Source organism: Arvicanthis niloticus, chromosome 2 (assembly GCF_011762505.2).
Source record: "Arvicanthis niloticus isolate mArvNil1 chromosome 2, mArvNil1.pat.X, whole genome shotgun sequence".
Lineage (NCBI taxonomy): Eukaryota > Metazoa > Chordata > Mammalia > Rodentia > Muridae > Arvicanthis > Arvicanthis niloticus.
Window position 1 is genome coordinate 131,859,783 of NC_047659.1, and position 16,031 is coordinate 131,875,813.

A 16,031-nucleotide genomic window follows, 5' to 3' on the forward strand; every position below is an offset into this window, starting at 1 on the left:
GGCACAGTAACTTGCCGGAAAACATACAGCTGAGACTTAGCTCTGCTTTCTCTGACTCCATTGTCTATTTCATTTCCAGCATCCTGGGTGACCTCAGATAAAATATATTTAAGGTCAAACTATTCCTTTACGACACACTTGATCTTTACAATCCAGAAAACTCTTTTGAATCTTGCACAGTGTTGAAATGAAAAGGACACTCACTGCCCAGGAAATAGATGCAAGCTAGGCTGAAGCCCACAACCCCAGGCTTGCCCAGGGACCAGTCATCTGGCAGAGTCAGCCACATAACCTCAGGAATGTTGAGTGTACTTCATTAGGGTGGTGAGGCTTCAGAGAAACTCCCTGGAGAGCAAATGGGACAGTGGGTGACACAGGCACATTGGGTCATGGTTTCTGGTACACACGTTAGGGAGCTCAGGAATTTTTCTTTTAAATCATTAGTTATTGTTGAAATAACCAGAAACGCTGGTGAGGACATCTGCCTGTTCACTGTACGCTAACCCAACGACTGCTATAAAAGACAGAATATACCATCTTCAGTTGAAGTCTGAGATCATGACTCATTCACCCACAGGAAGTTCACACTGTGTATAGAATCGTGGGCAGCACAAGAAGTCATCCCTGCCTAGGATAAAAATCCAACCCTCGTGGAGCATAAATTCTAGTAAAAATAATTAGAAACAAACAAAAAAACCAACAACAATAACAAATATACACCAAGATAAATAAGCCAAGCATTTCCAAAGTGCCGAAGACACTGTGGACCTTAGTTGTCTATTTTTTAAAAAATTAGAAAATTTCTGGGTCTATAGGGTGAGCTATATCTTAGGAAATACCTCGATCCTGGACAAATGGTGTAGTGGTTGGAACAAGCATGCTCCCCCCCCCATAGGCTCATATATGTGAATGCTTAGCCTCAGTAGGTGGAACTGGTTGGCAATAAGGAGGAGGCATGGCCTTCCTGGAGGAGGTGTGTCACTGAAGATGGGCTTTGAGGTTTTAAAAACCCATGCTATTCCTGGTTCTCGTTCTCTGTCTCTCTCTCTCTCTCTCTCTCTCTCTCTCTCTTCCCCCTGCCCCCTCCCGGTCAATGTTTGGTTAAAGTATAAGTTCTCAGCTAGTGCTGCAGCTTCATGCCTACTTGCCTGCTGGCATGCTCTCTGCCATAATGGCCATGGACTCACTCTAAAGACTGTGAGCTCCAAATCAGATGCTTTTGTTTATAAGTTGCCTTGGTCATAGTGTTTTGTCACAGGAATAGAAAAGTAACTAAGACAAATGAAAACAGCTGGTCAACCTAGTAAGGTTCCTCTTATGCTTTCAGGCAGTAACGGCTCTGCTGAGTTCCCAGAACTCATAATTCCAACAAGAATGGACAGCATTTACTGAGCACTTTCCATGAGCCTGGCCCTCTCCTGAGCACTCTGCCTGTATCACCACAGTGATCTGTCACCACCACCACTGATGGGTCATCACCATTAACCTCATCTCACAGATGACCAGATGGAGGTCTTCAGAGGACCCCAAGCATTCAAGGTCATAATGTAGGATTGAGACAACCATTAACTGGAGTCCAAAGTCAGAGCTGACCCCACTCCTTACACACCTCTACATTTCTTTTTAAGAAAACAGATGGACCATCTGTAGATGACCTGACTCCACAAAGAAGACTCATCCCAGAGCCAAGATAGTGTGAGCATCAGCTTCAAACAACTCTCCTCCCCAAGCTAAACATTCTTCTAGACTACTAAGACTGTTGGAGCCACAGAGGACCAAAGACCATAGCCTGGGGTTTGGGGGCACAGCTGCCCTCAGTCACAGGGCCCTCTAATAGAACCTAGTAGAACAAAATCTGACTCAGGGTATAAGGGGTCTCTCCACAAAAATCTTCTTTTGTGGCTCAATGGTTAAGAGCACAGGCTGCTCTTCCAGAAGACCTGAGTTCAATTCCCAGCAACCACATGATGGCTCCTAACCATCTATAATGAGATCTGAAACCCCCATCTGGTGTGCATGAAGACAGAGTACTCATGTACATTTAAAAAAAAAAATCTTTAACAGCAACAAGAAACTAGAAAAGTTGAGTCACTTGTGAGTAACAGGGCTTACTGCACAGACAACATCCTCTCTCCCATACTTCTAAATACCATAAAAAAAAAAACCTTCTAACATTTGGTACCACGTGGTGATTAAGAACCTAGACATCAGCATGAGCTGATTTATGGCCCAACCCTTGAATCTCCATGAAATCAAATGTCTCGCATGATATATGGGAACACCATGTCTTCCAGATGGAATTATAAGATATAAATGGTACCCTAAATTTCATACACAAAATATCCCCATGGAAGTTTCTAAAGGCAGACTTTCCATCCAGGAATTTCAAGTAGACCTAATTTCTCCCCTAAGGATGAAGTTCTTACAGTGGGTGCGTAATGTAAATGAGAAAAAAACGTAAATTGATAGCTAAGATTAGATATTCCAGCCTTGAGTCACTTGGGCTCACATTCTGACTCAACCACTTGCTAGCTGTGTGACCTCAGGCTCAGTCTTAATGGCTATGTTCTTCGATTTGGTTCTTAAGTGTGCCCACATCCTAAGACTGTTAAGGAGATCGGGTGAGTGACAATTAGCACAGCCCTTGACAACTGCCTGGCTTATTTTAAGTACCTGGAATATGCAAGAGCGTCAGCCCTCCCTGTCTGGCAGTCACTTACTCTTGTGCATTCATTCTGGGGATGTTCACTTTGAATCCTTCCTGCTCGGAGACACCCAGTGCACCTGTGTTTTTCATAACTTTTGAGTCTGGTCCCTATAATTATCCCTCTGTCATCCATCATTTCACCAAATGCTTTGACATCTTGTATTTTCTACTTTCCATTCCAACAGACGCCAACTGCTCTTCTCCTCAGTATACCTTGGGTGGGTACCAGTCTTCATTTCAACAGAGTCAGGACCCCTCCTGTCACATCCGAATCTAGACTGTTCTGATGGACATGCAGCTAGAAATGAGCAACCCTGGAACACTGTGTCATGTCCTGGTCCTGGGATTTCACAACTCATTCTCATTGAGGGAGGAAAATAGAGTGTCAAATAATAAAATAGTTCAATAGAACAAAGGTAGTTTAAAAAAAATATGCTTAACCTCTATCAAAGACCTTAAGTGATTTGAGTTTCATGAAAATAGGTCTTTTCTCTAAGCCCTAAAGTCAGAGACATACAACTCCAGCCTTTAAATACATGGAAGTTGAGGGGCTGGAGAGACAGGAGCTAAGAACACTGTGGCTCTTCCAAAGGACCCAGGCTGGGGTTCTACCACCCAATATGGAGGCTCTCAACCATTTCTAGCTCTAGTTTCAAGGACTCTAACACCCTCTTCTGGTTTTCATAGGCACTGCACAAAAGTAGTACACACACATCCATACAAGCAAAAACATTCACACACACAGAGAGAGAAAACAAACATTGATGGGGTTTGGTTAGAGACAGGCAGATCCCTGAAGCTTCCTAGTCAGCTAGTCTAGCTAAATCTGTAAGGCTCGGGTTCAAGGAGAGCCTCTGCCTCAGTAAACAAGGTGAAAGGCCACTTGGGAAGCAGTTCAACATTGACCACTAGCTCACACATGTGTGTTCACCCACACACAGACACACACCAGAAAAACAAACAAACAAACATAGAAGTCAGCAGGTTGTCAACAGATACAAAAGCTGCCTAGATTTACAGCACCCTCAAACACCAAGGATATAAGTCAAAAAGCCTTATTAGGACCCATATGACCCAGAGCCGAAGGCTGCTCCATCTGTTATGTCTAAAAGGTAACATCTGTTCCATGGAAGTCCTGAGAGAGAGCTTGGTACAGAAGGAGGCCAGCTGTTGAACCTCACAAGCCCCTCTGTAGCTCCTACTCAACTATGTCCATGTGTCAGCAACAGCCTCTCCCTATCTCCTGAATGGATGCGGCTGACCTGGGCCCCCCTGAGAAATCCTCATTACCACCCTAAAATGAAGCTTTCTACGCAGAAAAAAAAAAAAAGTCCAAATTGATTTTTGAAAGGACAACTGGGGAAAATAGTAAATGCATTCTAAATCCTGATCAACTGCACTTTGCTAACTAATCTCAAACTCCACGGGCATGATTTAAGATTTATTCCTGCGTAAGTATGTGTGCCTGCATGTTAATTTGCGCATGTGCATGGTGATGTCCTTGGAGGCCAGAAGAGGGCACCAGATCACTGGAACTGAGGTTGTAAGCTGCATCGTGTGGGTTTGGGGGAACCAAACTGGGGTCCACTGCAAGAGCTGCAAATACACTTAGCCACTGGGCCATCTCTCCAACTAGCTATTCCCAGTATCTCCTCCTAAGAGATTAACTTCAGTCTAGAACTATTATAAAGAAAGGCGCAATTGACGTCTGTCTTTTTCCCCATCAAAAATTATTGACTTGTCTTTAATAAATCTATTTTGAGTATATTTCCCTTTTCAGAAAGAAATGAAAGAGTATTATGCACAAAAAGTATTATACTTCAGAAAGAGTATTATACACAAAGCCAAAATGCCCTTAGCCAGCGTCCGCTTCCATTTTTCCCATGTCTCTTCCAAGGGGTAATACCACCCATCTGCTGCCAACACCTCAATTATTTTGATACTCTTCAATGATTGCTGCTTATCTGATCATCACACCCATAAGATCAGCTCTGTTTTCTGCCCATGGAAGGGGATGTGGCCTTGTAGATGCTGAGTTTGGTCCATAAACTGGAAGAGCCTGTTGTCTATAACATTCCTTAAGTAAATGCTCAGTTCATTGACATTAGACCATCCAAGATGCCACTGTAAAAAGGCAATGGTATGGCAATACATGAGCTGCAGGTAGGATAGAAGCAGGACCCGCCTGGTGTTGATGTCTTTCTTACATAGCTATACATGCCGACAGTGAAGTCCGAGGCCAGAAAAGGCCAGACTAAGGTAGGCTTCACCTGTCTCGGCTAGCATGTGCACCTTACTTTTAGGAAATTAGGCTTTGAGATGCAATAAATCAAGCAACACAGAGTTGGCCATACTGCTCTAAAACCATATCACTGGCCTCTGTAATGGAATGACAACAAGGCTCTGACTTCATTTATGTCAAAGCAGGCAACAATGGGTCAAACATGTCTGAAACATGAGAAATGAGAAGAAGAAGCTGAGTCTAGTGAAATTTATCTGCTGGCCTCCACTTAACTACTGGGACTAACATGATTTAAAAAAAGAAAGAAAGAAAGAAAGAAAGAAAGAAAGAAAGAAAGAAAGAAAGAAAGAAAGAAAGAAAGAAAAACAAAAAACAAAAGTCTGAGCCCAAGGCAATGAGCCTAAGGCAAACTCCATAGACTCTTCTATGTAAGATAAAGAGGGAGGAGGAAGGGTCCAAAAAAGCTAAAGAGAGATGTTTGAGGTTGGAGCCCAAAACTTCTGGGCCCTAAAAGGATGCTCCTGGAGCAACATCTGGAAAGACAGGCAGAGGTAAGTAGGACCCTAGAGTCCCTGAAGGAGCAGGTGGCCGGCACTGCTTCTGGGATAAATGACAGGTGTTAAGGTTTTCAAAGCTCGAGAAAACAGGAACAGAACTGAGAAATACGTCGGCAAAAGCAATATGGCGATTATATAACAAGGATGTAATTATTTGGTAACTGTCTTTTACATAGGGAAAGGTAAAGACAATAAAGATAAGAAACTTGAATTCATCTATTTCACTTTAAAAATGACTCGGGATATAGTTTTTGACCAATGAACATTTTAAAATATATGTACAGTTTTATAGGTAGTGGTGACCTTGAAAGTCAAGAATTTCTCAAATTAGCTCCTCTTATGTACCAAAAACAGAATCAAGAAGGTTAAGCCCAGAAATATACTTTACCACTTGGAATAGACACCTTCTGGGTAGAAAATATAAAAGTCCCATTGGTAAGTCTATCGGAAACACACATACTGGACTTGTATTTGAAGCAAAGGGTCTTTCCATAGTTAGACACAGTTAAGGGTTTTGCATGGTTACAATGCACGTCCCAACAGTTAAAAAGCTCTAAGTCCCTCCCTTCAAGCAGGTTCCATAGTTCCTGAGGAAACCTAATTAAAGTGGCCTCAAGACAATGTAATCGAAGCACTAGAGAGGTGGCCTCTGCTTTGTTCCACACAATTCTGTTTAGGGAATGATAACCATCCTGAAGCGGAGCCAGCTGGGATACGTAGTGGCAGCTGGCAACACGCCTGGCGCCTTGAGGGCTGTGAAGCTTTGGGAAAATAACCAGTCATCCCTCCCAGCCTCAACCCACTCCTGATTTGAGACTGTTTTAGAGTCCTGGCTTGATGTCTTCGCCACATAACCATTCACAGACTCCGCATCACAACAAGTGAACCTGAAGAAATAGTAAATGGACATCAACCAGAAGAAAGATGGAAGCGAATAAATTCACAACCACTAAAATATCCAGAGCTCAACATCTGCAAATGGGGAAAGGGTTATACTCAACACTGATGCTGCAGAGCAGAGCAGCACCCTTGATCCAGGCATGGCGTGTATGGCTATACAGGCTTCAGGTAGCCACATGCACCATCCCTGACCTAGACTCCATGGAAGGCATCATGCTCCTCACCTGCCTTATATTAGCAGGAGTGCTCCTACCTTGCACAGCCAGATTTAGCAGGGCTGAAGAAAACAGGGAAGCAATGAGACAGTGCTCTAAGACTTCAGCATCTCAAAGGGAAGGCCAGCCAGTCAACTCCTGAGCCACAGAAAGGGTCCATTCAAGGTGTCTGAAAACACTTCTCTAGGGACATTTCCTGATCTCCAGCTTAAAGATGGCAAATTATGGCACCTGCCAGCCTCCATAACTACAAGAGTCAATTCCTATGATAAATCTCCAAATATAACATTTGTATATGTATACATAGGATACTATAGTGTAATGCATAATAATAGCATAATTGTAATATGTTATGTGAAGTAAATATTGATACAATGTTAATATAGTATAATGTAACAACTAATTTTTAAAAATTAATATGATTATATAGTTGATAATCTTGATAAATATAATTATAACTTAATAAATATATAGAAATAACATATTTATATATATTTTATATCCTATCTTTATATGTATCTATATATTTGTATAACATATATGTATTTATATATTTATTTATATTTATTTATATGTATTTATATGTGCATCTACATATATATGTATATATATTTTCTAGTACATTCTATTGGTTCTCTATCTTTGGAGGACCCTGACTAATACAACTCTCTTGTGCAATTTCCTCTCCTTGAGTATAGGCTGGACCTAGTTTCTTGCCTCTCTCAAAGGGAATACAGTAAAAGCAATGAGATGTCACTTTCAAAATTAGGTTACAAAAGACTCACTCAGGCTCTCTTCTGCCTTCCTCACTCAATCTGCCTAAGTCAGCTGCTGAGCTGTGGGCTGCCCCAGCTGAGAAGGGCCCCTGTGTGAAGGAACGGAGGGCAGCCTGAGGTCCCCAGGGAGTAGCTGAATCCCACAGCAACCTTGTGGGAAAGCAGGGAAGCAGAGCCTCAGCACAACCCTGGACGCCCTCATAAACACTTTGAATCTAGTGAGAGGCTCAGACCAGAGAACTCAGCTAAGCCTACCAGCTTCCTGCTACAAAGAAAGAGTAAGACAACAGACTCATCCTGGGGCACAGCAGAAAAGGAAAAAAAGAAAAAGAAAAGAAGAAGAAGTGGTGCCCTTTTAAAGTGAGACTTAAAATTTTTCCCCTTTTCTTTTCCCTGAAAGTTGGCACCTAGTGAACCCTGGCAGGGGTCCCCAGCACCAGACTCGCATGCATGGAGGGACCAGTTCCTAGATGCCTAAGGAAAAAATAAACTGTAACATCAGTTTCTAGGCTGTGCTAATTTAAGCACAAAGTGTGACAATGTGACAAACATTTTAATTAGATTAATAAGTTCCCACATTCAAACCAACTTTATAAAACCTAAGTGCTGCTCTATGCTGTTTGGATCTCCTTCTTCTCCACTCCTAACTTTACCAGATGTCTCTGTCTTATTCCGTGCTAGGCTAGTGTTCAAACAAAAGGCACAAATGTGCAACCCATGTGCCCTTACATGTGTCCCCAGGACTCTTTAAATATCACCCAGATGTATGTTTGAGTCAGAATACCTAGGAGTTAACCTAAGATCCAGCCTACTGTCAAAAATAAATAAACAAATGAACAAACAAACAAGAACTCTCAAAGATGTCTGCAGATAGTGAGGAAGGATGTGGTGTGGAGAAGGTTCACAGCCCAAATTGTGATCACGTGAGCAGAGACAAGTCATTAATATTTGAGGAAGTCAAGACCATCCAATAGCAGGTACTTTTAAAACATTTTTTCTCCTTGCTGATACGAGTTTGCTTATGAATTCACTCATTTGTTCATTCATCTTTGCTCAATAATACAGAGACAACTGAGCTGCCATTTTGAGATAAATACACGACCACCTGCCAGGCGAGAGGGATGATTCACAAAAAAACAGATTCTGTTTTCATGACCATTTCCAGACCCAAGAGAAAAAGGGAAAATACAGCAGTGCCTGGAGCGTTCTGAGAAGCAGACTTGGAGGGTGCTGTGAGGCAGGAGCTGGGGCCCTTGCTCAAGGACAGGTGAGCCCTGAATCCTGTCTGAGCACAAGGTTCAAGATGGCAAAAAAGATCAAGATGCGCCAGGCGGTGGTGGCACACGCCTTTAATCCCAGCACTTGGGAGGCAGAGGCAGGCGGATTTCTGAGTTCGAGGCCAGCCTGGTCTACAGAGTGAGTTCCAGGACAGCCAGGGCTACACAGAGAAACCCTGTCTCGAAAAACAAACAAACAAAAAAAAAAAGATCAAGATGGGTAACACTGATTTAAGATCAGTGTGAAAGTCAGGCATGGTAGTATATAGGGAAGCAGAGAAGGGTCTCCAGTTTGAATTATAGAGAAAGAGCCAGCATCCAAAGCCAGGGGCTGGGGATACAGTTCAGTGGTGCAGCACTTGCCTAGCATGTGCAAGTCCTCTGTGTGTGTGTGTGTGTGTGTGTGTGTGTGTGTGTGTGTGTGTACGCACACACCCATTCTTCCACAGAGTTGATGGAAGCCCCTAGAAAAGATAGACAGAAAACCAATACAGAGCTTTTTTTCTTTTTCCTCAGCTACACACAGCTATTTATCTTGGCTGGAAACCCAGGGTCCAAAAAGTACTACACCTGTGTTTATCTGGGAAGCATAAGATGCTTCTGCTAAACCACCACATCCTTGGTGTCACAGTTTGTATATGCTGGGCCCAGGGAGTGACACTATTAGAAGGTGTGTCCTTGTTAGAGTAGTGTGCCACTGTGGGTGTGGGCTTTAAGACCCTCATCCTAGCTGCCTGGAAGCCAATATTCCGCTAGCAGCCTTCAGATGAAGATGTAGAACTCTCAGCTCTGCCTGTACCATGCCTGCCTGGATGCTGCCATGCTCCTGCCTTGATGATAATGGTCTGAACCTCTGAACCTGTAAGCCAGCCCCAATTAAATGTTTTCCTTATAAGAGTTGCCTTGGTCATGGTGTCTGTTCACAGCAGTAAAACCCAAACTAAGACACTTGGCTTAGTAAGAAAGGCAGTGATTGAGTTTCTATTCTTCCCTGAACCCATATCCTATCCTGCCACCAAACCATGGCACCCACACAGCACAGGCATCTTCATTGTCACTGACATTCCCAGGCAGTATTCAAAGAGGCCGCTTCAACCTTCACTACTCAACAACGCATAGAACCACCTAATTACTCAGGTTCTTTGCCAAAACTTGATAGCCTTAAATTTTATTTTAATTATTGCCAAAGCGATGAGTGAGGAGCAACTTGTTTATAGATTTAATTCGCAGATTAAAGAGACTAAAAACCTACAAGCCTTGCAAATATCCCATGCAACGAAGTATTTTGGAAACCGTATGGAGATAAGTCACTCCCCTTGGGTGCCTGGTGGTATTCTTGCTTTACAGATGTGGAAGCAGAAAAATGCTTCATCAAGATCATATCACATACTTCATTTGAAAGCTCAAGCTGAAGTAAACAGTTTAAAGATTTAATTCCACAACATTCCACCCACTCTAAGTATATTATTCTAGCATGTTCTGCCAATTCCTAGAGTTAAACAATCATGGCCACTTCTCAGTGGTCAAGCATTTCCATCATTCTAAAAAGCACTTCCACATCAGTCTGCTGAGAACCCCTGCCCTGTGCCCAACCTGGGTAACCAATGTTCTCCGCCTCCATAGGTCTATCTTTTCTGAGTCTCCCATACAATGTGGAAGACATCTAGCCACTTTAACTTAGCATATGATTCTTGATATATGTCTTAGCAGATATCTGAAATTCATTCTCTTTTATTAGCAGCAATATCCAGTCGGATGGATTCACCGGGTGATGGACACATGGGTTACTTTCCATTTGGAGTGGCTATAAATAATACTTCTGAGAACACTCATGCTCCCATCTTCCTCTGCTCCCATCTTCCTCTGGACTTGTGTTTTAATTTCTGTTGGGTTGTTTCCTAAAAGTATGAGTGTTTCATCCTATGGCAATTGTAGGTTTCGAGTTTTAAAGAAATTGCCAAACCAATCACCAAAATGCTTTTTATTCCCTGCCACACACCCCAAAGAGAAATTTAAGATGGATATTCAAAAACCACAAAGGCCACTATGCACACTCCTCTGGTGCACAGAGGTTGGACATATAGTGAGACACGTACTTGGTTCAACACTCGGTGTGGGAAACATCCAGTCCATCACCCTGCAGACTCATGTACGTTTATTAGTAACTTACTGTATACACATCCTATGGGGCTTCTGAGCAGCCCTCCTTGTGTGTGCACATAGGAAAGGCCAAGTGAATCACATTGAGATCTGGGGACCATGCACATTTTGTCCTTCCATCTCTCTGCCTCATTCATTCCCATACATTGAGATTCACTTTCAACAGGCCCAATAGGGGTGGGGGGTGGGGCAGTGTCCTGTATCCAGAATCCTCCCTTGGTCTTCTATATGGTGTTTAAAACCTGCAAGTCTCAGCCAAAGCAAATAAATCATATTCTATTCTCTTCTATCTCTCTCTCCCTCCCTCCCTCCCTCCCTCCCCTTTCCTCTCCTCCCCTCTCCTCTCCTCTCCTCTCCTCTCCTCTCTTCCCCAAGTAAATAAAAGCACTCAGCAAAACCACATCAATTTTATGACCCCACACAGTCACTCTGGTTCACCTGAACTCAGTGCTATGGATCAGGGATTACCACTGTCCCTTTCGATTACATCTAATTGTTAAAGCCTGTGGCTTCCTTCCTCTCCAACTCCATTTGAATCCATTTTCTAAGCTGCCCTGAGACACCCTAACTGCCTTCTCTTAGCCACGTGGTGCCGGCTCCTAAACCTGAGTCTCGTGTGCACATGTAAAACCCACCACACCTGTTGGACACAGCTTGTTCTCATAGCTTTTTAAATTATTTCCTCGGAATACCACAACCTACTGTACCTTGGTTCTAGTCTTTGTTTATTTGTCAACTTCACAGATGCACTGCACACTTATTTCTGGGGTTCAGAAGAAGCAGGAGCAGAGGTGGAGACAGAGCCTGACCACAAAGGAGGAGCGTATGTGAAAAGGTGGTGAGAGGAAATGCTGATAGCCTGATTAACCTTTTCCGGTCTGTGCCAGTTCAGAGGTCAAAGTGTGATTAAAACTAAACATTCTTTTCAATCCCCAGGACAACTAAAGTGACTGTGTCATCTGTTGGGACTTTTCACTTGAAATTCCTTTCTAAAAGCAGTATCAGGGAATCAAGACTCCTCACTCCCCCCCCCCCCTACATCCCCCAAAAAAATGGATAAAGGAAAGAAAACTAAAAAGCACCATGAAAGTCCAGCTGCCTTCTGGTCAATGCCTCCCTTAGCTTGATATGAGCATCGAAGCCCCAGCTTGGATACACACAGGAGCACACAGCAATGCCAAGGAGAGTAACACTTAGCTCCCGTTCTGGACAGAGTACGCCCTCCCCCCCCGCCCCCTCTCTCTCTCTCTCTCTCTCTCTCTCTCTCTCTCTCTCTCTCTCTCTCTCTCTCTCTCTCTCTCTCTCTCACACACACACACACACACACACATCTATCTTCTGGTTCAGTCCTCACAAAATTCCGTGAGGCAGCTCTAATTACCCTCGATTTGCAGATAAGACCTGGAGGTCGGAGAAGACAAACAGCCTGTCCAATGTGGCTCAGCTAGTACAAAAGGCAGACGTGGGATTCAAACCAAGAACACTGGGTTCCAATGCTCAGACTCTTCTCCAAGCCACACTGCCTCCCTAACACGATACTCCGTCCCCATCCTGGTTGCTGTGAGACTCCACCATCTCTTCATCATCATCGATAAATATTTATCAAGGACCACTGCCTACATAGCAATGTTCTTGTTTCCACAGCAACACGCAGCCAGAGAGTCATGGGAGTATCCCGTGCTTAAAAGAACCATGCTGTAATATCCTCTGATCATGACTCTGAAAGGTGACAGTTATACTACTACAAGAGAAGCCATCTCAGCTGGCAGCGAGAGGCCTGTGGAAGTGTGCTTAGGATAAACAAGAAGGAACTGAAACGGAAGAGGAAAGATACAGACTGTAACCCAAGAAGGCGGTCTGTATTTATTTCATGTTTGTTGTTGCTGGAGCAGAATCAAAGCCAGGCTTTCCCATTAATTGTTCTGTTATTAGGAAACACATCAAGCAATCCGGGACAGAAAGTAAAATCCAACTGTACTGAGAACAGTTCCCCAGAGGTATCTGGCAGCAATTATCGAGTTAAATGACTACATTGCTTACAACTGCCACCCGGAGTCGGTCCCTGTCAAGATTTGGCTTTAACTTGTAATACCGAAACCCACTGATAAATAGACTAATTTCCCCCGTATCTGCTTACGTAGACGTCACCTTCCCTCACCCCGAATCATGTGTTCTGTTTACCAACTATTATCAAAGCATTTTTTCTTTCACTATAATTCCTCTCAAAAAAAAAAATGTGGTGGCTCATGAAACACACGCTAGAGTAAGGAAGGAGAAAATTGCCTTTGATGACAGCTTCCGACTCTGACTTTTGGACGCTGTGACCAACAGTCACAGCAATGTCCTAGATGTAAGCTCACAAATTGAAATTGCTTCCGAGACCAGGGGATCTTCAGATCAAAGGAATATGGAGAACACGTTACTGAGTTTTAAAATGCATTATTTACTCAGACTTTCGGAAAGTTTAAAATAAGATACTTCAAAAGAGACGCCAGCTATAATCATACTTATAGCAAATTTGGATCCCGACAACACCACAATGAGGAATAAAATAAGAAGAGCATTCCGTTTTGACACGTCAACAGTTACAGAACCAACGCGTCGACAATTACAGATGTTCATAAGGAAAGTCCCGGAAGAATCCAGTTTAAAGGATCTAGTTAGCATTAAAGTAGAGCTAGGTGTAGAAAAAAAGATCCCCGTTTCTATAAGTGAGCGGAGCTTAGAACGCACCAAGTCACCAAGACAAGCTAATCCCACTCCTTTAAGGAGCCCAGGAACAACGCAGCCGCTTACTAAATATACACTATTGTAGCTTTGCAAAAGCTATGGGCCCAGGTAGAACCAAAGGAAACATATGGCGCCTTCACAGTCGATTTCTTCCCAAACTGTGCTCCAGGATTGCTTTTTCTTCCCCGTGTGTTCCGAACAGCAAACAAAGAAAAAGGTGCTTCCTCCTCACACTTCTCTAAATGTTTTAACAAAAGGCTGCTGAATAAACACATTACTCATTTAAAAATTGAACCGAAGTTCTATCCCTGAGATGAAAGCGGCTCGATTTGCATTTAACAGCTGTGGGCGAGCGCCACCTTGCGGGAGCACGCGGAACCGGCGTGCGTTTCAACCCTGGACAGCTTTCTAGAGTAGGTTCTGGGTTTACAGCTGCTACCCAAAAAAGGACTGTGCGTTGTGTTTGATCCGGTTTCTGCTGCGGGAACGTGAGTACTATTAACATGTGGATGCCCCGCCAAGCTATAGGAGACAGTAAAAATCAGAATCATAAGTCATAGTCGGATCCCCAGGACTTCCCCAAGCATCCTCCTGCCAGCTTCCTGACACAGCACACCTAACGCAGACCCCAAAGAGAAACAAGAGCCTTGAAGCATCTTCAGAATGATGCTGCGGCCGCCTCTTTTCTCACCCCCCCCCCACCTTGTCCCAGCCTTTCTGCTTCAGACACCTCCAAAAGAGTGTCTTCCTCGCTCAACTTCCCTGGCACGAAACCAAGCTGTCCCTTCCCATACATCCTGTGTCCAGTTTCCATTTTAACATCAAGTCAGGAAAGAAAACCTAAGACATTTCTAACGGAATGTCACTCCAGCGGTTCTTCATCTCCGAAGCAGCCTGTTTAGAGACTTCCAGCAGGCTCGCTGCCTTTCTTTCCCTTTCTTCCTCCCCTGATTTCTAATGTGAGCACAGCTGTTGCTTAACAATCCAAAAGAAGCCCTTTCCTATGTCCCGCTGACATGCCTCAACCTGCTCCCCGACCCTGCGACATCAGCTCAGTGTGGTCACTCCGGAAACCGAAGGTGCTAAGAAACTTCGAGGTGATTTTGAACTTGGAGGTATCCCTCCCCACCTCCTTCCGTCTTTGAGGGACTCCCGCCTGCAAGCCCTACCAGTGGGGTTTTAGTGATGAGAGAGACCCTCGGTCGTGGTCTCCTCAGCTCAATTCGCCACTAAGAAGACACTAAACACACTCGGGGGAACTAGCTACCTGCCTACGGGCAAGCCGAAAGACGAGTGTCCCGAAGTTTTCAGAAGCCCACTGATCAAAGCCACTACACTTAAAGGGCCTTAGCAAGGTACCCATTACTCTGGACAGAGCCAGGAGGTGAGGTGAGGGCTTAGCTGTGTGGGTCATTCACAGGAACATTCCCGTGGGAACCCCCAGCGGCTAAGGTCTGGCTAAGGGGAGCGGCGTGTTTAGAACACTGGATGATCTTCAGTGTCTCCCAGGAGAAAGGAAAAGCCACCGCCCTGTCAGCCTGGGCCTGCTAGGGACCTGTGCTCCCCACTCCAAGAGCGCGCAGCCCAGGAAGCTGCCCGGGTGACAGTGCTCCGCGCCAGGCGAGAAAGGCGAGAAGCGGCGCCTCCTCCCGCCACCCCGAAACACTCGAGTGACAGGTTCCGACAAGTGGGAGGCAGCAAGTGGAAATATTCGCAACAGCCGCAGAAAGTTACTCCCGCCCGGGGGTGGGGGGAAGCGGGAGGAAAGTAAGGAGACGAGGAGCCATGGGGGGACCTGGCGCAGGACTGGGCTCGCCTGGACGCAGCAGCTGCGTCCGGAGGCTGGGACGGGACTCCCACTGGGTCCCGGCATCCCTTGGCCACCGGATCCAACTTTCTCCTCCCAGGCTTGGGGAGAGCAAGGGGGTCCGGGGAGCCCGGCGGGCGCACTCACCTGCGGCGCTCTGCGCTCCGGCGCCGGGCAACGGCGGCCGCTGCAGCCCCAGGAGCAGGAGCCGGAGCAGGCAGAGGGCGAGCGCACCAAGGCTCCCCATCCGGGCGGCGGGCGGCTCAGCCCCTTCCCGAGGGCGCCGGGGCCGGGACTCGGGCGGGCGCGGGGCGGCCCCGCATCGCCAGCGCGGCTGCAGGCAGTGCGCGCCGCTGGGCTCCAGGGGCTGGCTCCTCTCCGGCTGCGGGAGCCGGCGCCGCTGCGCTCCAAGCCCAGGCGCGGCGCGAACTGAGGCGCGAGGCTGGGCGGGGGCGGGACGCGGGGGCCGGGGGGCGGTGTCCCCAGAGTCCTAACGCCGCCGCCGTCGTCGCCGCCGCCCGCCCGGGCGCTCCGCCTCGGCCACGCACACACACACACCCTCGCGCGCACGCCCGCCCGCGCCTGGCACACGCCCGCGGCTGCCACTCGCGGGCTCCCCCACCCACCCACCCCACGCACCCTCTCCCCGGGCTGGCCGGC

General features: G+C 45.8%; 1 protein-coding gene across 12 annotated transcripts in view; it reads right to left on the reverse strand.

Moving 5' to 3' along the window:
- Ptprt (protein tyrosine phosphatase receptor type T) overlaps nucleotides 1-15,828 on the reverse strand; it is a 1,076,931-nt gene extending 1,061,103 nt beyond the window's left edge. For all 12 annotated transcript variants that reach the window (XM_076930177.1, XM_076930174.1, XM_034495571.2 and 9 more), the window contains exon 1: nucleotides 15,519-15,828. In XM_076930177.1, coding sequence (XP_076786292.1) covers nucleotides 15,519-15,618 — 100 coding nt within the window. In that variant the 5' untranslated portion in view covers nucleotides 15,619-15,828. The remainder of the gene's footprint in view (nucleotides 1-15,518) is intronic.
- Nucleotides 15,829-16,031: the final 203 nt, after the last annotated feature.